A 22,716-nucleotide genomic window follows, 5' to 3' on the forward strand; every position below is an offset into this window, starting at 1 on the left:
TCAATTATTGGCAGAAGTAGCCACGCCTTCTGAATGGTTGGCTGAGGTGCCATCTGTGGAGGAAGTGCGAGGTCCGAACCAAGGTCTGAGACCAGGAAAAGCACCGGGCAGAGACGATCTCCCAAACGAAATGCTGAGGGAGGGTGGCATCTGTATGCAGACTGCTTTACATGACATCACAACTGTCTGGACCACAGGATGGGTTCCTCAGGATTGGAAGGATGCCCTGGTGGTCCCACCTCTTAACGAGATTGTAACAATTATAGGGACATCTCTCGTCTTAGTGTGCCGGGAAAGGTACTGGCTAAAATTATTCAAAATTGCCATGCTAGGCACTCTGAGGAGAGGCTTGCAGAGCCCCATTCTCTGTCCGTCTGCTACGGCAGAGGTGTAGGGAATTCCAACAAGACTAACATCTCTGCTTTATTAACCTGATCAATGCCTATAATACCATCAACAGGCCAGAGCTGTAAGCAGTTATTTGTGAATTCAACCATCATCATATTACGTGCAATTTTATAATTGCTGTTAAAGCGCCAAAGTGGAACAGTGCGAGGAAATAAGCAGATAAAGAAGCGTTGTGACCTGCAAGTGTGGTGGTTGGACGTGGTGTGGATGGGATGAAAAGGTCAGTCAGATCGATGTTCATAATAAAGGTTTTTTTGGGTTAGATTGCGTAAATATAAATGTGTAGTTAACGTACCGCCACCCAACACAGTCAACGACACATTTATATTTACATGATGTAACCCGAAAAAAACTTTAAGAATAATATTAGTCGTGAAAGCCGACGTGTCAAACTGGTAGATGCTGTTACCGCGGTGAGGTAGTAGTCAGCACCCTGGACTTGCAATCCTGAGGTCGGCGGTTAAATCCCCCGGCACGGCAGTTGAAACAAGGGGGCAAGATTCTTAAATCCGCCACCCCCAAATGACCCGCCTATGTCCAATCAGGAACATACGATGGCACATCACAGGCAAGTTGATCGGCAGGTCCTGTGCAGTGGGGTAAAATGTGGGAGTACTCCCACCTTTTCCAGCGTGAAAGAGTAGGCCAAATACCCTCTAGAGGGGGGCTCTCTAGAGCTCCTTCTAGTGAAGAGCCTTCCGCCAGCAGTGGCATGAAAATAAAATTGCAGGGCTGTGCCTTTACCTCTTCAATCGGAAATCAACGGCGTTTTCCAAGTGTGCCACTCGAAGGCGCACCCAGGGTTGATTCTCAAGGGGGTCGACAGAAGCTCAACAAGGCATACTGAGATTCTTAGCGGTTGTTCACGATGACCAAGATTGAAAAAGTCAAACTAAGTAAGCATCAATGGAAATTTACAAGTGTCATCTAGGGAAAGAGGGGTGGCGGGTAGTCGGCAGGGGGGGGGGGAGCATCCTGAGCAGGACGGTGCACCTGCCTTGTTTCAAGCAAGTGCGAGTGCCAAGTTTTCATAAAAATGACGCAACTCAATTTTAAGTATAAACACGCGCGCGTCGACATGCTGTGAGTGATTAGTGCTCTGATGAACGGCTAAGGTGACTTTTAGGTTCAAAGGCGTTATAACTTCCCGGCCGTTATGAATGCCTTCAATAAATCGGTCAATCTTGTACTGTACAGTATTTGGAACGGGCGATTGACATTTCTACACTAATTTCCCATATCTGCTGGCGGCATGCCGATTGGGTATTAATAGATAGACATAAGGGCGTTCAATAAATTCACGCCAATCGGGATTTGTTGATAGACCACGAGGACTGCTCGAGTTGTAAACTGCCCATTTAAAGTTCAGTCACAAATCCTTGTAATAGTCATCAATCTTACATAATTAGAATGTTTATCTTGATATCAACTGCGCTTTCGGCACAGCGTCATTAGGCAAATAATCAATTTGGCTCCGTTGCAGAGCAGTGTCACCCTTCGTGCTAAACAATGGCACCCGGACGTGGATACATTAGAGCTACCATTGAGATCCCTCTTTAAGTGGCTTGGTCCACACGAAGGGAGGCAGCACTTTCTTCCAGCTGTTCTGCCACTGAGAGTAATGTTCGTCTTGTGACAGTCAATTACATTGTTTTTTACTTTCAGAACTGGCATTTAGCTGAAACAAGTGCAGAATCACATTTTACGTGGCATTTTTTGTGTGCATCATTGTATGACCAGGCTGAGACCATCCAGTCACTACGCTTGTGAACCCAGTTTACATCCCAACTCAGCATATGTGAGTCTATGGGTCTATATGCGAGTCTATGGGTCTATATGTACGTCTATGTTTATGTTAATCATTGATGACCAGGCTGAGACCATCAGCTCGTTACACCTGCGGACCCGGTTTATATCACAAGGGGATGCCTGCTGATCCGCCCATACTGGACATCTGTGAAAACAAGCTTCAAAGCTCATCGGATTTCTCCAGTTTAAATAAAGATTCCGATTCTGTATTGCAGGATCTCAGTGGTGCTGGCTCAATCCTCTGACCTCTGACCCACTTGGCCACCTCCAATCCTCATTGCGATTGCACCTGCGACATGGAACGCAGCTCAAAGCACACTCATCCCATTTAAAAGTGCACTCTAATTGGGATACTGCCATGCAGCTAATGGTTATAACCATTTTTATCACACTGGATGTGAATTCAAATGTTTCCGTTTTGATTTCCTGGCACGGCAGTTGAAACAACGGTGCTAACCTCCTTTGTCCAGCAGCCGTTTAAATGATCAGGTGTCGTGGAGTCAAGTGCGGTTGCTCCCACAACTTCTGAGATGTCTGGCCAGCATGGAAGAGGAAGCCAAAAATACGCAAGAGAGGAGCCCTCTAGGGCTCTCTCTAGTGGAGGCCCTTCCACATGAGATTTCAGGACTGCACTTTGACCTTTACAGTTTAAATCAACACTCTGGATTGACAAAGCAACCAAATGTGATTGCAGCTCAAAGACCCAGGACAATAGGTGGCATTTGCAGATGACGAGATGAAAGGAAGGAATTTATTTTTTCTTACGTAAGGAGGGATTGAAAACGCTTCATGGAAATTCACAGGGAGAGGATAAATTACATTTTCGTTGCGCCTTTTCACTTGAAAGTGTGTCCCTGTGCACACTCATTTAAATTCAATTCCATCGTAGTCGGTACACGTAATGTGTTAGAAGGATCAGTCCGGCAGCATTAAGCCATCATTTACTTTGGAATTATTCATGCGGAAGAGCGTTTGTGGTAAAGCCACAATGTCCTTGTTGAGACGTTAGTGATGCTACGCAAGGAGCACCGGGTTAATTCCAACTGCTCATATCCAAGGCAGGAGTTAGGCGGGCCTTCAATATCCAGAGAGATCGAATGTTTCTCAAGTTCTCTTTTGTCAATGCTGTGGCTATCGAGTAGTATTACCCTGGCGGTGCAGCTGCACCAAGGCCCAGGGGCCCAATCAATGCCCTGGGCTACGAAGAGGGGGCGGGGGGGGTGGCCTCATTTTATTACAGCACAGGGCCCTTGCCCACTGACGAAGGGCAATATCTGACCCTAAAGGTTGGGAAAGAATGGTATGACTCAACCCAAAGAGACAGTGTTTCCAGCAATCTTTTTATTATTATTTACTTATGTGAGGGTTTCTCACTTTTAATATGGGAGAGAGTGGAGTTCGGATTCATTTTCTCTCCCATGCAATGCCTTCTATAATTTGATAAGGATACCAATGCGGATTTTTTTAAGCGTGCTTTAATGGCGACTGAAAGGAGGAAAATAACTCGATCCAGAATACAATGAATCTTAACAAGATTTGGAATGTATTAACTATGTCTTGATTTATGCACTATTGACACACTATGAACAAGGACGCGAACCAATTGTGGCAGATAATACTTAATTGACAACACATTTAAATAGCATTTACATAACTCCGTAGTTAACCAGCTCAACAAAGCGACCCGCGTGTCAATAATCACAGAATACCGTTGACGACAAAACAGGTACAGAACACCGCGACGGTAGAGCGATTACAGAACACAGCACGGAATAGGCAATTACAGAACACTGCGCCCACCATTCGCACCAACTCTTATGCACGCTCCAGAAACCCAGGGTCCGTAACGGCAGTCTCAGGGACTTGGTTTGCGCTCACGACACAGCGCTCTGAGCGACTCAACGCAGCCGCGGTCTCGGCCACCGATCCACCCGCACGGTAGCACCGCACACAGCCACGCCATGCACCAGCAGCCCCAGGCACCGACCCGCCCGCACAACAGCAGCCCCCCCGCAGCAGCGGGCCCCCCGTGGGAGCCCCCCAGCCCCGGCGAACGCCAACCATCCCAGCCCCCCTCCGTACACGGGTCGCGCTCACTTCCATACACATTTGGTCCCGCCCTCACAGCCTCTGTCAATCAACTTGGCTTGTGCAGCACCCCCCAAATGTAACCCCGTAAAATCGTTGCATTAGCCCTGACTTTTTGTTCACCTCACTTTCCACCACTCACAGCCCCGTCAATTCACCCCTAACTCCACGTCAACCGGCCTGCCCTGAACGGCCAACTCGTGGCCTGCCCCCGGTCAAGGCCTCCGTGGTGCCTTGGCTTCCTTAGATGGGTCGTTTTCCTCCCATAACCTCTCAACCCCCCTTAGGGGCTGTCCATAATTGACGTCACGCGATTTTGGACAATTTTTTACCCTCCCCCTCGTCACACGGCGTCACAAAAAGTCAGACCCCCCCCCTCAAATATGACGTCACAAAGCTCTGCCCCACCCCAAAAAAATGTACCATGCTTCAAATCGCTTTAAACTATTGTCATTGTAGTGCGTATTTAATATGACGCTGCACTCTGGTGTTGTAGGAGAAAACATTTATTAAAAGTATATTTAGTTAAGTAGAACGTGTTGTCTCTATTTATTTAAAGTTGCGCATTTTGATGTGACGTCACATTTATCAAACCCCCCCCCTCTCGTCACACATCGTCACAAATGTCTGACCCCCCCCCCCCCCTCTAGGTGCGTGACGTCATTTATGGACGGCCCCTTACCTCATTTAACCTCGGCCACCGCACATTACCGCGGGGCGACAGTGCATGTCTATACTGTTACAACGTACATGTATTGAGTTCGTGCTATCGGTGCTATGTCATAACTCATGAGAATATAATAAACAATCTTTCATTCTTAACTCTCCCTGGGGATGTTGTTGTAGATCTAGTTCTGAGGTTACTCTGCATTCAGGCCTCTGCAGCCATATACCCTTTTTATCACATATCAATACAAGAAGGACTTAGAATTTTCAGAGCTGGAATAAGCTGAATTAAGTAAGAAAATAATGTGTTTGGGTTTATTTTGTGTGCAGTCATGAGTGACTAGGCCGTAGCCTAATGCAGCTAAAAGTCCACCAAGGACGCACCCAGAAAATAATGCAATAAAGTCTTGTAAACAATGCATGTTTGTGTAAAGCACCGATTTACACGAGGATTTACGAATCACGGAAGATTAAGATTATAGATTGGTTGCGAAGCAAGAATTCCGGCTGTGTGTCTGCGGCGTTTGGTGCCAGGCTCAATCAGCTCGCCGCACTGGAGGGCCTCAGTTCAATAACGACCAGTGGCCACCGAGCCCGATTTAGAGTCGGACTGTAACAGGATATAATAAATCCGCGACAGAATTAATGATAAATTATGGGGGTTTTTTTCAGACCCATATATATCATATTTGGGCGTGGTTTTGCCCACGCTAATTAGCTTCCCTGATTAACAATGTATCATTCATTCTGTCGCAAATTCATCGTATCCTGCTACAGCGCACACCCAGACAAGTCATGCATGCCACTACCCACCGGTGTTGCCAGATCAGCTGGCTGGCATACAACAATAGCTAAAGTAGAATCTTTGCTCCATCTGTCAGCGACAGCAGTGCAAGGGGGTACAGTCACAGCTGAGTTGTTTTATACAACTGATATTTTATCTCAGTCGCATTTAAAAAGAAAAGTTGTATCCCTGATTCGAGGATTTTTGTTCAGAAAAGTGAGATTTTTAAAATAAGTTTTTAAAGGCTCTTTTGACAATAACCTAAGGGTTACTGATAAAGGTTGCTTATATATTTCCTCAGGTTGAGCATTTTATTCCACTGATATGATAAGCGCTGCTGCTGCTGCACAAAGCGAGTGACCACAGGGATAATACCGCACAATTCATCATCTATGATCAATAAATTGCTAGATGAAGTATTTTCCCAAGCTGACTTCTCTCATGGTTATATCTGTATATATATGTCACACTGCGCTATGAACCCAGCAGACCCCAATTCGATTCCCGCTCACAGCCAACATCAGTGATGAATATCTGAAACAGTACATGGGCCTCCCCTAGGTCTACTCAGGCTTAATGAGTACCTGGCACCACGTGTAAGTTTAGTCACAAGTGTCCCCGTGTGCGGTACTGGCCACACCACTCCATCGTGCGCTGTGCTGACCTTCATAGGTGCTCGCTAACAGCACTTGCCCCAACAGCCTCTGTAGGCTACACGGGGGATCTGTGTGTACGTGTGTAATGACGACTTGACACACTTCTCTTGAGATGGCACTTTATTGAAGACACGTTCACTTGACGTCAGGCGGAGATCCCACCGCAAAAGTCCCGAGTCTCCCGCACATCTCCCTTATATAATACCGAGGCCACGCCCCCCTTCTCGATCACTCTCGCTGACTCTGGACGCTCGCTCTACCATCCTCTTCCGTCTCCTGACCACGCTCCCTTCTCCAACATTCCCGTAGCCACCAGTCGCTTCGCACTCATGACTGATATCCCTGTCATTCCCTCCCGTGGCCACTGGTGCATTCGTACTCTAGGCTGGCTTCCCTATCATTACCTCCCGTGGCCACTAGTCCCCTCACACCGCATGCAGGCTCTATTGTCATTACACGTGCATGCTTCACGGGGGGATCTGTGTATGCGTGCACCTGGTCTGGCACAGGCGCCGTGGTGACGTCAACGTAACTTAGTGGCGAATGATGGGTTTTGGCATTGGTACTGTCCATCTACCCCCCTCGTGTGCCTTTCCAAGCTTCATGAAGTGCTCCCTAAAAGTACTGCCCCAACAGTCCATGAAGGGTAATATAGGGGGGACCTTTGCCTTTTTGTCTGTGTGCCGGGCCCCACAGATGCGCAGTCGGCGGCAGAGAGGCTCCGCGCGGCACAGTGCGGCACGTGGCTCCGCAACCCCAATGGGGGGTCCTTCTCCTCCTCCAACTACCCTGGAAACTACCCCCCCGACAAGGAGTGCATCTACATCCTGGAGGGTGAGTGGGCCCTCCCCCGTTCGGCAGACAAGCGAACACACACCGAGCCAAAGACCCCCTGGCTAGCCTTCAACAGGATAGTTAGGGCAAGTGCTGTTAGCGAGCGCCGATTAAAGTCGGAAAGGTGCATGCTCGAGTGGTATGGCCGATACCCGAGCCCAGCCACCTTTGTCTCTCCAGTGCTGATGATTGCACACCACGTCAGGTATCCGTTTAAGGCGGAGTCAACTTGAGGACTGGCTCAGTTATCACTCTCCACTGACTTGGGTCGCCGTGTTTGTATTGCAGTGTGCGCGAACCGCTGTCACCACTCTCTACACACACACAAAGACAAAGATCCCCTTATAGCCTTAACAGACTATTGGAGCAAGTGCTGTTAGCGAGCACCTATGAAGGGCCGGCACGGCACACGAGCGGATGGGTGGACAGCACCACGCTCGCTCGCATCGCTGCCCACGTGATCAATTTGCACGACCAGCTTTAGGGGTGGGCGATCAGAGTGACTGAACAGGATGCAAATATGTGAGAGGCATTGAAAATTAACAAAGGTATGTGAACTTTCTGAATCTTATAGAGTGAACGTACCCTTCTCCACAGCCCGATTATACCTTGAGTTCTTGGATCTGTAGCCCCAATTGATCTGTGCTTTGATTGGTCCTGTCTCACTTACTTTGCCCATTGCTTCAAGCACTGAGGGTAGCTCCATGGGCCGAGTGCGATTGTCGAATAACTGTACTCGATTCACTCATCCCCCTTCTTCTATTGTACAATTCGAGCCATGCCAAGGCCAGCGCACTACGGTCTGGTTCCTGCTTGGCACTGCAAATCGTCAGTGGAAAAGGGGTATATATCTATACTAGCTTTACTACCCGGCGTCGCCCGGAACTTGGATTTACCACGCCCGGCCGCCTTTGTCTCCCCAGTGGCGATATTCACACACCACACCAGTTACTCGTTTGAGGCTGATTCGACCTAGGGGAGGCCCAGGACCGGTTCAAATAATCGTCACCGGCGGTGGCCGTGAGCGAGAATCGAACTCGGGTTGCCGGGTTCATAGCGTAGAGCGCTAACCACTACACTACAATGCGTTACACTTCCACATGCGCGGGTCACGTGACAGATTTGACGTCACAGCTCACTTGCCATGCAAAAATTTTGTTGCATTATTGAGCCCCCCCCCCCGCCAAAAAATACAAAAGTCTATTTTTATAATGTTTGCATGGTGTACAGTCTGGAAAGTACCCACATGGAAAATTTCAAGTATGTTGCATGTCGGGAAGTACGCTAAACATTTTGAACAGACACACGTAATACAACTTTGCCTTTTATATATATGGAGATATACAGAGGATTTGTAATATTGACCGGCTTGTTTCCGGCAAGTTTCCAGCAATTGTGAGAACGTGACATTTGACACGCGGCTCATTGCCGTGCTTGAGATGTCTACCAACGGTCTTCCCCAACCAACCCACCCAGCAGTGTCCTCCCTTAATTGTCCCTGACCTGAATCGGACCCTAACCCCGACCCCTCTCCCTGCCGCACCCCTTAGCCCCGCCGCGGCAGCGCACGGAGTTGCACTTCGACGAGCCGTACTCGGTGGAGCCGTCGTGGGAGTGCAAATTCGACCACCTGGAGGTGCGCGACGGCCCCTTCAGCTTCTCACCGCTCATCGGCCGCTTTTGCGGCACCGAGCGACCCCCGCCCATCACTTCCAACGGCCGCTTCATGTGGATCAAGTTCTACTCCGATGGCGAACTCGAGTCCATGGGCTTCCGCGCTTACTACATCTTCCTGCCCGGTGAGGCGCCGCGACCGCCCTGGGGAGCAGCACTGCCGGCGGGAGTGGCGGTTAGTGGGCGGCAGGGTGGCGCAGTAGTGAAGTTTTTATAGCCTCACAGCAAGAAGGGCTTGGGTTGGCTGCCTCTTTGTGTGGAGTTTGTATGTTCTCCGGAGTGTGAGAGTGATTGCGAGTGTGTGGAGTTTGTATGTTCTCCCGAGTGTGAGAGTGAGTTGCGAGTGTGTGGAGTTTGTATGTTCTCCCAAATGTGAGATTGATTGTGATTGTATGTGGAGTTTGTATGTTCTTCCCTTGTTCTGCATGGGTTTCATCTGGGTTCTCCGGGGTTTTCCCCCCATAGCTAAAGAAAAATCATGCAATGTTACTAACTCATCTTGCTGTGAGGCACAACTGTTTCCACTGGACCAACCCCTGCCTTTTTAATTTATTTTGATATTTAGCCATTCAGATTTTAACGGAGTCTGGCTTATGGCTGTGTTCCTATATGAATGATGATAAAGCAACAACGATTTGCACTCTCCTCTTGCAGACCCAGATTTCAGCCACATGGGCAGCATCATCCACCCGCTCCCAGGTGAGTGCTCAGTTCACATCTAACACAGAGGGCCCTTGCCTATAAACATCTGGGGCGGTTCATCAGCACTGGTTCAAGCAAAGCCTGACTCTACCGATGAGATGCTGAATGGCGAACCCGGTCCAGAATTTGCTTGTGTCAAAATAATTCTGCTAAAATTATGCACTTCCAGAAGACGATGTGTCTCGTATGTATGTGTAGTAACGCTCACGACTCGTTCACACCGGAGTTGGAGGCACACTTGTTTATTTTACACCAACGTTGTGACATACACATTTGAGGGGGTATCGGCCCCCTCACCCGTCTATCTGAGGACACACCTCTCTAGCTAACCCTAGCCTGCCTCTGAGTCCTCCACTAATGGGCTAGGGGAGGCTATCTTGGCCCGACACTGGTCAGTCGGGCCCGGTACCCAGAGTCCAGACCAGCACTGGCTCTGGCTCTGGTACCACGCCACTGGCTCGAGCCTGCGCGGTCCTGATAAGGACGGCGTACCAGGGGGAGTCCAGGGCTCTATCTCAGACGTCTTCCGCCTCCTCTTCTTTAGCTAAACATCACTCCCGAGCCCTTCGATACAATCCCCTTTTATACCCCACCCCTCCCTGAGGGGTGGGGCCCCGGGGGATCATAACGACCGAATCGACCCCCCAGGGTGTCTGGCGCGGACGTCGCAGAGGGCACCTGCTTGTGCACACATGTAGCCCCGCCTACTGTGTTTGTTTACCATAGGCTGCCATGCATAACGGGCTCTCTCTCTAACACCCCTACATCACTCCCCCCCGCATAGCATGCAGCCGTCCCGGCTGCCAACATACAAAAATTTGACAATAAAGGTGCCTTCACCCCCTGACCGCGCGTGTGCCTCACTATTTTTGAACAATAACAGGAACCAGAACAAGAACGCAACAACAAGATGAGAAACAACCCGACGCACCCCCCCCGAATAAATACGAATTCCGTAAAAAAAACAGCTTATATACAACCAGCAGGGAACCCACCCCGCACACACAACAAACGGTGAACCCAGCATATGTACATCCGAGGAGCGGGAAACACACCATCCACACAACACCCAATAAACACAACAGCTATGTACACATTTTCCGGCCTCACAACAGTTTGCGCATTTTAGCGCGCGTCCTTGCAGCGGGCCCCTCACACGGGGTAACCCCGCGTGGCGGACCATCAGGTGGCGACTGTCCGTCTTGAGGTGAGCATTCCTCTGACTCCGCGTGACCCTCGGCATCCGCAGGAGGGGTGATCGGGCGTGAGCCCGTCACTCCTGATGCTCCTGAAGGTGGCACAGCCGGCAAGGCATTAGGTGAGAGCGACGGAGACGGACCCAGCAAGTCGGCCGACCCCCCACATGTTTGGCCACGCGCGTGTGAAGTGGGGTTGTGTACCGCAGCGAAGGGTTTTAATCTGGAGGGGTGCACGAACCATCGCCGCTTCCCCCACTTGATGCGCACGCACTGCGGACGTAACACCTCCACCACTTCCACAGGGCCCCGCCACGGCCGCACAAGTTTAGAGGAGGTTGCCAGTGGCACCTGGGGGCAGTGCAACCATGCCTTGTCCCCCGGCTTCCACTGCAGCATGTGCGCTCGACTCAATCTGAGGCGCTCATTTGCCTTCTGACGGAGGTCAGAGTTTTGCATTGCAGCATCCCGTGCCTCGGTCAATTTGTCCAGATTAAATTTAACGTGGTCAGCCAGATTAGTTTTTCCCTGCGGCACGGGGATCCGCAACTGGGCACGAACAGGCGGGTCTGGTTCTCGGCCGTACATGAGGTAAAAGGGAGAAAACCCCGTAGCCGCATGGGGTGCCATCCGGTACGCCGCCAAGACCCCCTGAATTTGTAGGTCCCAATCCGTTTGCGAGTCCGAAACTTGTTGTGATAACATGGACGAGATGGTGCGATGCAAACGTTCGACCATCCCGTCAGTTTGTGGGTGATATGGGGAGGTCCGAATTTTCTTTGTGCCCAGGAGATCGCAGACTTGTCTGAGTAGTTTACCGGAAACATTTCTGCCCTGGTCGGTCAGCAGCCTCTCCGGAGCACCTTTGTCCAGGACATAACCCTGAACAAAGGCCTCCACGATGGCTGCTGCCGACTGGTTGGCCAAAGGCCAGGCCATAGGCCAGCGTGTAAAATACTCGACACCCGTCAACAAATATCTATTCCCTCTGGGGGTGGCGGGGAATGGTCCCAAAATGTCCAGAGCGACCAGCTCGTTTATCCTGGACACTTTGATCGATTGCAAAGGCGGGTTAGACTCTCGTGCCGGCGGTTTGCGTTGTGCACATTGAGGGCACGATCCCAACAAATCCCCCACATCCCTCGTCATGCCAGGCCAGTAAAAATCAAGTTGCAGCAAGGCGAGAGTCTTTTGGGTCCCCAGGTGTAGGAGGCGCTCATGAGCGGCCCATACCACCCTACCCCGCAACCCAGTAGGGACAACCAGCCGATGTCGACGTGACTTCCCGTCCCAATGCATTAGCAGACCTTGGCACATTTCCCATGCGTCGGAACCACCACTTTTTCCCCCCGCCGCACCGCCAACGCGACGTCGCCACCCGAGGAGGGAGACATCCTCCATCTGGAGGCGCCCCCATTCAATGACGGGCAACCCCAACAGGGAATCTTTGCCCTGCTGTTCGATTGAATTAGGAACCATTGCATCGTCGTCGTTGGCGGCCGCCAAGACAGGTACCGATGTGTCCCCTGGAGGCCTGCAACGTCCAGACCCCAGGAGGCATGCACACTCGGAGGTGGTTGGCAAGCGTGACAGAGCGTCCGCGTTGGTGTGGCGAACGCCCTTACGGTATGTGGTTTGGAAATCGTAATCCTGGAGGACCTCCAACCATCGGGACAATTGTCCCGATGGCTGTTGAACCCTCAGGGCGTACTGCAGTGCCGCATGATCTGTGCGGACGGTGAAATGCCGACCGTACAGATATGGGCGATACTGTTGGACGAAATGGACAATTGCCAACAGTTCCCTACGGGTGACACAATACCGTTGCTCCGCTGGAGACAACACCCGACTGCCGTACGCAACCACATGTTCCACGCCGTCAACCACCTGGGAGAGCACGCCCCCAATACCCGTGTTGCTCGCATCGGTGTCGAGCAAGAACGGTTTTGAAAAATCAGGGTAAATCAGGGGAGGAGCGTTTACCAAAGCATCCCGAAGGGAGCAAAAAGCAGCCTCCTCCTCCTGACCCCAGCAAAACCGAACCCCTTTAGATGTTAAAGCATGTAGGGGTTTGGCGATAGTCGCAAAATTAGCGACGAAGCGTCTATAATACGACGCAAACCCAATAAAACTCCTAACCTCTCCCACTGAGGTGGGAGTCGGCCAGGAGCTTACACACTGCGTTTTGGCGGGATCGGTAGAAATACCTGAGCGCCCCACGATGTGCCCCAAATAACGCACCGACTCGCGTAACAAATGGCATTTTTGGGGCTTAAATTTCAAATTAGCAGCCCGCATCTTTAGGAAAACCGCCCGCAACCTCTGGAGATGTTCCTCAAAAGTTTTGCCAAAGACAATGACGTCATCCAAATAAATCAGGCACGACTCCCATTGCAATCCAGCCAAAACCAATTCCATCAACCGCTGGAAAGTTGCCGGCGCTGAGTGTAAGCCCATCGGCAACCGGTTGAATTGAAACAGGCCGTGCGGAGTACGGAAAGCAGTTTTAGGCTTTGAATCATCGTCCAGAGGAAGCTGCCAGAATCCCGAAAGTAAGTCCAATGTGGAGAAGAATCGCGCTCCCGCCAAGGCGTCAAGCGATTCGTCCATCCGTGGGAGCGGGTATGCGTCGGCAACCGTAATTTTATTAAGGCGCCGAAAGTCAACGCAAAACCGCAACGAACCGTCCTGCTTCTTAACCAGGACGATCGGCGCTCCCCAAGGGCTGTTGGAGGGAGAAATTATGTCGGCGGCTAGCATGTCATCAACAGCCGATTTGACATGGTCCTTTTCGGCGGGACTCAACCGAAAAGGATTTTGGCGTATTGGCGCGCTGTCACCCGTATCAATATGGTGACGCAGCAGATGAGTGCAGCCCAAATCGTATTTATCCCGACTGAAAACGTCGGAAAATTCCCTCAGTAGTGTCTTAAGACGTTGGCGCTCTAAATTTGACAGGTCCGTCGATCCCGCGCAAAGCGCCTCGAGCCACCCTTCATCGCTGTCTGAATGTGGTCGCGGTGCAGGGGCAGCGCCGACATGACTCGCGACGGGTTCCTCACAGGGCACCGGCGTTGCGTGAGCAAGCACGGTCCCCTGTGGGACCACCACCGTCTGCGAGCCCACATTGAGGACCGCGATGAAGGGTTCTCCATCCCCTCTCACTATGGTCTGGGCCGGGAGTAAATTAGGTCCACTGACCCCGGCCCTAGACGGTCCCAGCAAAACCCCTTGAGCCCCAATGCCCTTAGCGAAGGGCCGCCGAAGTCTCAAAGGAATTAACATTTGCGCCCCCGGAGGAACGCGCACCGTTCTATCTACGAACGCCGGCACCGTCGCGAACGCCGTCCGGCTCGTAGCGGGGGATGGCAAAAACGCCATGCGTCGGCCCGATGGGAGCTCAATGCATCCCTGATCGATTAATATCCTAATCGGCATTTTGGCCAGGAAATCCGTCCCCAGCAGGCACGGAACCGCCAGCGAGGAGGAAACAAAAATCGGCCCAGATAATTTAATATCCCCGACACAAATTTGGGCTCGAATTTGTCCGATGATGCCAAGTGAACCCCCGTTAGCAGCAAAGAATGGCACATTAACAGGCATCAAAGGACGGCTCTGGGCAGGGAGAATGTTATAAATCAACTCCGAAATAATGGTCGCCGATGCTCCTGTATCGACCAGGATGCGCACCTCGACCCCATCGATGTGACCCACAACGGCCGACGACCCCGATGACGCGGCTACAACCCGATGGGCCAACACGGACCACTGGCTGGGTTCAATGTGAGTACCCAGAGCGGTGCGTGTTGGTGCCATGGTACGCGATATTTGCCCCCCCTTCGCTGCGGTGTTCGAGTGTGTGACGGGCGTGTGCGTGGGCCAAACATGAGGGGTGCCGCGACTCGCCGGATTATGATGGTGGAGCTTGTGACGAGGGCCGGCGTCCCGTTGCGGTGTCGTTCCGTGCTGCCGAGGAGAGCGGCACCCCGAGGCGACGTGGCCCCGGATGCCGCAGTTATAACAGCGTGGAAGCGCTGGTGGCGACGATGGACGTTGTAGACGGCTTGAATCGGCCCGGTCCTCCCGCGCTCCCGCTCCGTGCTGCCGTCGATGGTTGATGGCGCAAACCTCTTCCGCCGGGAGGGTGGCCGCAGCGACGGCGCGCCCGCTCGCCGCCTTGCTGGCCTTCCGTCGTTGAGAGGACAGGTTTGCGTGGAGGAGACGGGCCGCTTGGAGGGAGCACATTTCTGCATCGTCCTGTGCGACAATGACGATGTCTAAGTCGTCCGCCAGCAAAAGTATCTTTTCTGTCACCATGGCATCGATCCCCTCGTCGTCCATTCGTGGAAAGGCTTCCTTTGCCAGCGCCAGGAGGCTTGTACGGTACGCCAGGGGCGACTCCTTCGTCCCCCGCTGGCGATCGTAAAAGAGTTGACGACAGTCCGATGGTGGCCCATACACAGCGGACAGCACTTGCATCGCCTTCCGCAGCGTGGAACGCCTCTCCTTCGTTGCCGATGTTAGTGTGGCGAGGGCGTCGCTGTCGAGGAGTGCTGGCAGTGCTCGGAGAGCCTCGGCGTCTGTCCACTGTGCCATCTCCTGGTGAGCGAGGAAGCGCCGCTGGAAGCCGCCCCAGTCGCCCTCCTCGCCCACAAATTCTTTGAGCGGCGGCAGTCGCTGATGTAAGGCAGCGGCTGCAGAGGACGATCGCGCTCCCTCGTCTCCCTCACTCGACTCAGCGTCGGCCCGAAGCAGCGATGGCATCGCCGGTCGCACCCGTGGTGACGCGGCAGGCACTGTACTCCCGCCGTTGGACGCGATGCTTAGAGCGGCCACGCCCTCAACAGCAGCTGCGGCGATGGCGGGAGTTTCAAAATGTTGCTCCGTTGAAATGGCGGGAAGGCGCTGTGGTCGTTGGCTGCTGTCGCCTCGTGGCGGTCCCGCAGCCCCCAGCCGCGTGATGTTGTCGAGCATGGCGGCTGCGGCGTACAGCAGCTCGGCCAGCTTCGCGTGCGCCTGCCTCAGCCCCTCCGTCGACGGCTCCCCTTCCTCCAGCTGCTGTGGCGTGGGTGCACCCAGCCCCGGCTGCTCGATGGCATCTTCAGCCATCTCGGGCCCTCCGACTGCAGCGGTGTCCTCCGCCCCTGGTACTCCGACTCGAGTCGTCCGGCGTGTATCCATGTTCGTACTTTGTTTCACTTCTGACGCCAGATGTAGTAACGCTCACGACTCGTTCACACCGGAGTTGGAGGCACACTTGTTTATTTTACACCAACGTTGTGACATACACATTTGAGGGGGTATCGGCCCCCTCACCCGTCTATCTGAGGACACACCTCTCTAGCTAACCCTAGCCTGCCTCTGAGTCCTCCACTAATGGGCTAGGGGAGGCTATCTTGGCCCGACACTGGTCAGTCGGGCCCGGTACCCAGAGTCCAGACCAGCACTGGCTCTGGCTCTGGTACCACGCCACTGGCTCGAGCCTGCGCGGTCCTGATAAGGACGGCGTACCAGGGGGAGTCCAGGGCTCTATCTCAGACGTCTTCCGCCTCCTCTTCTTTAGCTAAACATCACTCCCGAGCCCTTCGATACAATCCCCTTTTATACCCCACCCCTCCCTGAGGGGTGGGGCCCCGGGGGATCATAACGACCGAATCGACCCCCCAGGGTGTCTGGCGCGGACGTCGCAGAGGGCACCTGCTTGTGCACACATGTAGCCCCGCCTACTGTGTTTGTTTACCATAGGCTGCCATGCATAACGGGCTCTCTCTCTAACACCCCTACATATGTATAGATGTTGAACTTCTTGCCCACCGTGCTAATCAGTGATGCGATTCCGGGATGTGTAAATAATACTTTGGGTTTTTTTTACGTGGAGGGACGAATCTGGGAAGGAGGCGAGTTGTCTGCTTTTCTATTTTCTTCTGCTCCGGTCCCATCCACTACACGGCCAGAAAATGTTCAACTGGAGACAATCCTGATTTATGCAAATGGTCCAGGACAATGATACAGATTTCCCGAGACCAGGAATCAGAGGCAGATTTGAATATTCTGAAAGGAGGTGGGGGTGGGTGGAGGCCAGGGGGGGCGGTCCCAAAATTCCAAGTGTTTAAAAAAAAACATAAAGCCCGAAAATCATGCAAAAAAAATCCCATGTATTTCCTATGGTAAATATAAATAAAATACAATTTTTCGCAGAGTCTCAATGTGGGTGGGGCAGCGGGTGCCTCCACTGCAATCTCTTCCCGCGCCTTGTACCCCCCCTCCCCTAAGATGCATCACTGCCGTGGCTGTCCAGTCGAGCCGTGGCTGTCCAGTCGAACCATTGTGTTTAGGGGCGGCGCGGTGGCGAGATGTTAACTCCCTTGCCTGGTATACAGGATGTCGTAGGTTTGATGCCGACCCTTATGCTTGTATATTTGGATTTTGTATGTTCTTCCCGTGATTGTGTATCTTTTCTCCAAGTCGCCCAGTTTTTCTCTCCACATTTAGCAACGTGCATTTAGAGTATTTGGCTGCCATAAATCTCCACTTGATAATCCACTTCGTTGAGCTATCATTTGAGGCCAGGTTGCTTCTGAAAAAGAGCTGTATAGCTCAGTGGACCTTACCTGGTAAAATGAAAACAGTAAAAAATAGTATAATCTATATTGGGGCTCTTTCTGGAGTGGACACCTAGATAATGAATACCTCTTAGACAAGCAGGCTGCCTGTACCTGCAATGCTGTGTGCTCTACCAGTCTATTTGATGGTTTTGCACGATGGCCGTCTGTCCCATAGCATTGGTTAAGAGGACCTGACCTCTGAGGTCAGCAGCTTTGCAGGAGCACGCCCATTTATAAAGCAGCCATTCCTCATTATCAGCACGGCCAGAGTTCAGAATGCAGCCGCTTAGGCTGATAGTCGAGGTTGCTATTTAAAAAACCCAGAATTCTGTAACCCATTTGTCTCTCCTGAGCCAAGTACGGTTGATACTTGACCTGGTTTTCCCAGAATCATCCTTTTTGAGGTAGCTGCTGTCATCCTGGAACATCTTCCCAAAACATTCCCATTCCCATGTTTTTATGTCTGCTGATGAATAACAATAATATTACACCACTAAAGACGATGCATGCACACGTGTAGTTCTCCCGTCTTCTGGTATTGTGAGATTTTCCACTCCTCCCATGATTTGTTCTGGTTGTTTTGTACCTCAAAGGTGACAACCATAAAGCCAGGTGACAAACGATATCACGGCAACCCCAGTGGCGAGGATATATTATCTCCCTCACCTGGTACGCAGGAGGTTGTGGGTTCGATCCCAACTCTGACGCTTATATATTTGGAATTTGCATGTTCTCCCCGTAGTTGCATGGATTTTTCTATGGGTCCTCCGGTTTTCCCTCCAAATTTAGAATCAGCATGCATTTAGAGTATTTTGGCCGCTATAAATTTGCACGTGATAGGCCATTTACGCGATAAGATATTTACAGCATCTAACCCAAAAAAACTATATTATGGATGTACATTTGGAGTCCGCGTTGTCTGTCTCCCCATGGTGGTCACTTGGAATTTTCTCCAGGTCTCTCCGGTTTTGCCCCAATCCACATATGTAAACAACATGCGTTTATATTATCTGGCTGAAACTATAAATTCCCATATATGGCGATATAAGAACTTTGATGATCTATAACTTGTGGCCAGGTCTCCTCTGAAAAAGAGTGAATAGCTCAGTGGGCTTTAACTGTTAATATAAAAAACGTAACAAAATATCAATTTCCAATATTGCACAACAAAGACCTGTAAGGGGGTGGTGGTTAAACCGTATACATTAAAACATTTACGCATATAAGTGCAGCTGCTTACTTTGCAAGAGCACCGTGCAGCCGAGATCCAGAGGCATCTTGCACACCGTTTGTGCTGCTGTGGCCATGTCTTCCTCCACGTATCTGCAGCTGAGATCCAATGGGGTCTTGCACAACCTTCAGCTGTTCTCTTCCTGATTTCATCTGCTTCTTCTGCCCATGACTTGGCTGATGCTGCTGTTGCTGTTCTCACTTGCTTGAAAATCACCAGGCTTCTGCTGCTTCCTGGCTGATGCAGGCCTCTGCATCCTAAAAGCAGCAGCAGCTTTTTCTACATACAAACAAACTAATATTCCATATACATCTATAGCCAGCTAAACTGCACCTCATGGCTACATCCCATCCTTGCTGCAAAAAACCTCATCTTCCAAGAGTAGAGTTAAAACTAAACTCAACAATTTGTATTTCACCAGAGACACAGATGCATCCATTAACGAGTGTAAGGACCGACATGGCTTTTGTATAATCATCATCGTGATGAGGCCCACAGACTGGTACAGCACACAGCGTTGCAGGTACAGGCAGCCATCTTGTCTATTAGGTCGGCATTATATGGATATCCACTCCAGCAAGAGCCCAAATATAGATTATGCTAACTATTTACTACTATTTCGACTTTACCAGGTAAGGTCTATCGAGCTATATAGCTCTTTTTTCAGAAGCATGTTTCTAAATGCGGAGGGAAAAAACCAGAGGATCTGGAGAAAAATCCATGTGGCCACGGGGAGAGCATGCAAACTCCAAATACACAGCAGGTGTCAGGGTCGGGATCGAACCCACAGCCTCCTGTATACCAGGCAATGTAGTTAACATCTTGCCACTGTGACATACCTGGTCACGTGACCATCCAATTGAGGCGATGCATACGGGCGATGTATTGCACACCCCACAGAAAATGGCAGTGGGAGCACGTTCGTGGTTCAAATCCGGAAAGGTCGCCCATAGTTACCACTGTGGGCGTATTAACTGTAAAATTACAACGTGCCGTCTGCTTCACAGTGGACATTTAAAGATTTCCTGTGGCACCACTCGAAAAGAGGTAGGCCATTATGTGCCGGCGTCATGATCCACCTTTGCCAAATTTGAAGAAAATTCCATGCAAATTACTCGGTAGGAATTACACACAGCAAACAACAGCACCCCTGGGCTGCGAATATACTGCTGTGTTGATGAAACATAGGACGTTCACGAAAGCCTCGCACTGTAAGAGTGGCGTGAATACCAAATGTCTCAACTATATAATTAATTAAAATTTACGAGCGTAGCTGATGTCTGTGCGGTGTGCAGCGTGTGAGTTTGAAGTCAGCGGCGCGGAGGGAATCCTCAAGTCAGCACAGCTCGAAACCGAGAGCAAGGCAACGGCCAACGAAGCCATCGACTGCTTTTGGACTATCCGGGCCACCCCCAACTCACGGGTACCCTCCCATCCACAGCCACAAGAGTCCGCCTCGACGAATCATCGCCATCGTCGTCATCATCGTCAACTTCACCATCACTGTCATCGTGATCACAATCGCCGTCCTCATCATTGTCACCGGTGCATCGTTGTCGTCATCTGACGGTACTTGGTAAAAGTGCAGCCCTGCAAATGCTTGCTGAAGGGCCACCACTCGAGGGGGCTTTTGTGGAGGGTATTTTTGCCTGATCTTCCACAACTGCAAGACACCGTGGGAGAGGCTGGAGTATTCACACTTCCCCCCACCACACATCACCTACTGATCAACTAACTCTGGTTCTATCCATTTACACTACTGCATGAACAGAGGTGGTGGGGGGTAGAGAGGGTGGTGGATTTAAGAAGCTCGCACTATTATTTCAACCGCCGCGCCGGGAGATCGAATCAAACTGGCAACTTCTGGATTGCAAGTGCAGTGTGCTCACCTCTACGCTGTGGCAGCATCCCTCTAACAGTATTAATACAGAACCCCAGTGAGTGTCCTATGGAGTGGCTAACTGATGCCTGTCATTGGAATGTGGCATTTCACCACTTGTTTCGAGTCGTTTAAGCAGCCAGACACTTTCATGTTTTGTCATCAACTGAGTCCAAAGAGCCTTTTTTTTCAGGAGGGTCCTGATTGGCATTGTTTGGCTATTTCCACGTTAACAATTGTTTGCATGTTAGAGGAAAGAGGAGTACTATACCCAGAGAAAATCAACGCATGCCAACATCAAAATATTTCCACCATATTCAATTTCACCGTCATCTTCAGTGTCACAGCATCAACAATTATAATCACAACTCCCACTCGTGAGCGTCACATCCCGATCATCTCATTAGGCAGCATCGTCCCTCTGCTCTACACTCAACGGCCATCTTATCAGAATTCCGTACCACCACTTCTATTACCGGGGTTATCGGTGGAGTAATTGTGTGATTAGCTGGTGCCGAGTCAACACTCTTCCGGGCCAAGATTGATTCGGAACTTAAGCGGAGTAAAAAAAAAATCACCACTCATTTTATTCCGCAGTCGCTGCCGTCACATCTCTCCACGGCCAATATCCTTAACGAGTCCTGCATTTAAAACCATCAATCTGGGCAGAACACGCCGGCACCGACGTCGCCCCCGCTAAAGCTGGGCCCGTTTTAGATCATTCCATTACATTAGGACATTGATTTTGCGATGTTTCATCGCAAAGAGCCAAGAGCGCGCGTATTATTAAAATTACTGCGTTTGACCCGGAATATCGGCTCGGTGTCTGCAGACGTGAGCGTGTGTGCATGTCTGTGTACATGTCTGTGTACATGTCTGTGTACAGACCGTTGTATGGCACCGCTGGGAGGATCTTTGTACGCGTGTTATAGGGGAGCGATTGTATAACGGTTAGCGCGCTGTGCTATGAATCCGGCGACCCGAGTTCGATTCCCTCTCACGGTCAACAACAGTGGTGATTATCCCAACCGGTCCCGGGCCTCCCCCGAGGTCGACTCAGCCTCAAATGAGTTCCTGGTGCAGTGCATAAATATTGTCACTTGGGATACAAAAGTGGCCGGGCACGGTGCTCATAGGTCATTGCAAACAGTACCTCTGCCCCAACTTCCGTGAAAGGCTATATGGGGGATTGCTATCTTTGTCATAATGTGATTATATGTTGTGTAGCAGTGAGTGTATGTTCGCGTGTACTATTGTGTGAATACATTTTTAATGTGTTAGAGCATGTGTGTATATGTGGCTGTGTGTCGAGTGTGGTGCTGGCCACCGACCACCTCGTGCACCGTGCCGGCCTTCATAGGTGCTCGCAAAAAGCACTTGCCCTAACGGTCTGTTAAAAACTACATGGGGGATCATTGTCTTGTGTGTATGTTTGTATAAGCGCGTGCCAGTGTCGTGCTTGGATGTCCCATTTTGCATCTACGTAAATTGAGCAATCGACAGTGCTGTATGGATCTGAAGGATAATTCAATCAATTCGTTAATACGGGGGTCTCGTTAATAGTGAGTGGATGCATCAGGCTGGAGCAGTGAATTAAGGAGTGGGATGTCAGCAGAGGTGGCTGGGGTAATGGGTGTCTCAGAGCAGAGCCAGCATCATTTAGATGCTGTGTTTAATCCATGCTAGCCGCCAGTGATTAAACCAGTTGCTCAGGCGTAGTCACGTTGATGATCACAGCCTGGTCACCAATGGCTGTACAATAAAACAATAAATTGGTTTTACACTTAATTTGGATTCATTCCAGCTCTGCGGATTAGAAAAAAAATCGCTTTGACCATCATGTGACGAACATTAAGTTTGTGTAGTCGTGTGGGCGGGAAGGTGCTTCCCCCTAGCATGTAAATAAGAGGGCGCTTGGAAGGATGTCGGAAGCGGTTCAGCGAGTCTTCTGTGGACCGTACCCTACGAGAGCTCCCAATGGATTCCTCATTCTTGCGTTGCGATGCCAATATCGAGAGAAAGGTGTAAAAACATTTTTTAAAATATAAAATCGCAATACATCATCCCTCAATATTTTCATTAATCTAGCTTTTCACTTCATATTACCCTATGTGAGAGCTAGATTTTGTAAATATATATGGAGGTTGACACACGGTTGACTCGCTTGATCAAAGTAGAGTATGA

At 50.8% G+C, this 22,716-nt stretch overlaps 1 protein-coding gene across 1 annotated transcript in view; it reads left to right on the top strand.

The window, feature by feature from the left end:
- The window catches only part of LOC144732238 (neuropilin and tolloid-like protein 2), a 49,665-nt gene that overhangs the window by 13,857 nt on the left and 13,092 nt on the right, over nucleotides 1-22,716 (top strand). The window contains exons 4-7 of the mRNA XM_078613637.1: nucleotides 7,108-7,245; nucleotides 8,796-9,044; nucleotides 9,574-9,618; nucleotides 19,949-20,076. Coding sequence (XP_078469763.1) covers nucleotides 7,108-7,245; nucleotides 8,796-9,044; nucleotides 9,574-9,618; nucleotides 19,949-20,076 — 560 coding nt within the window. The remainder of the gene's footprint in view (nucleotides 1-7,107; nucleotides 7,246-8,795; nucleotides 9,045-9,573; nucleotides 9,619-19,948; nucleotides 20,077-22,716) is intronic.

Source organism: Lampetra planeri, chromosome 42 (genome assembly GCF_965212315.1).
Source record: "Lampetra planeri chromosome 42, kcLamPlan1.2.h2, whole genome shotgun sequence".
Lineage (NCBI taxonomy): Eukaryota > Metazoa > Chordata > Hyperoartia > Petromyzontiformes > Petromyzontidae > Lampetra > Lampetra planeri.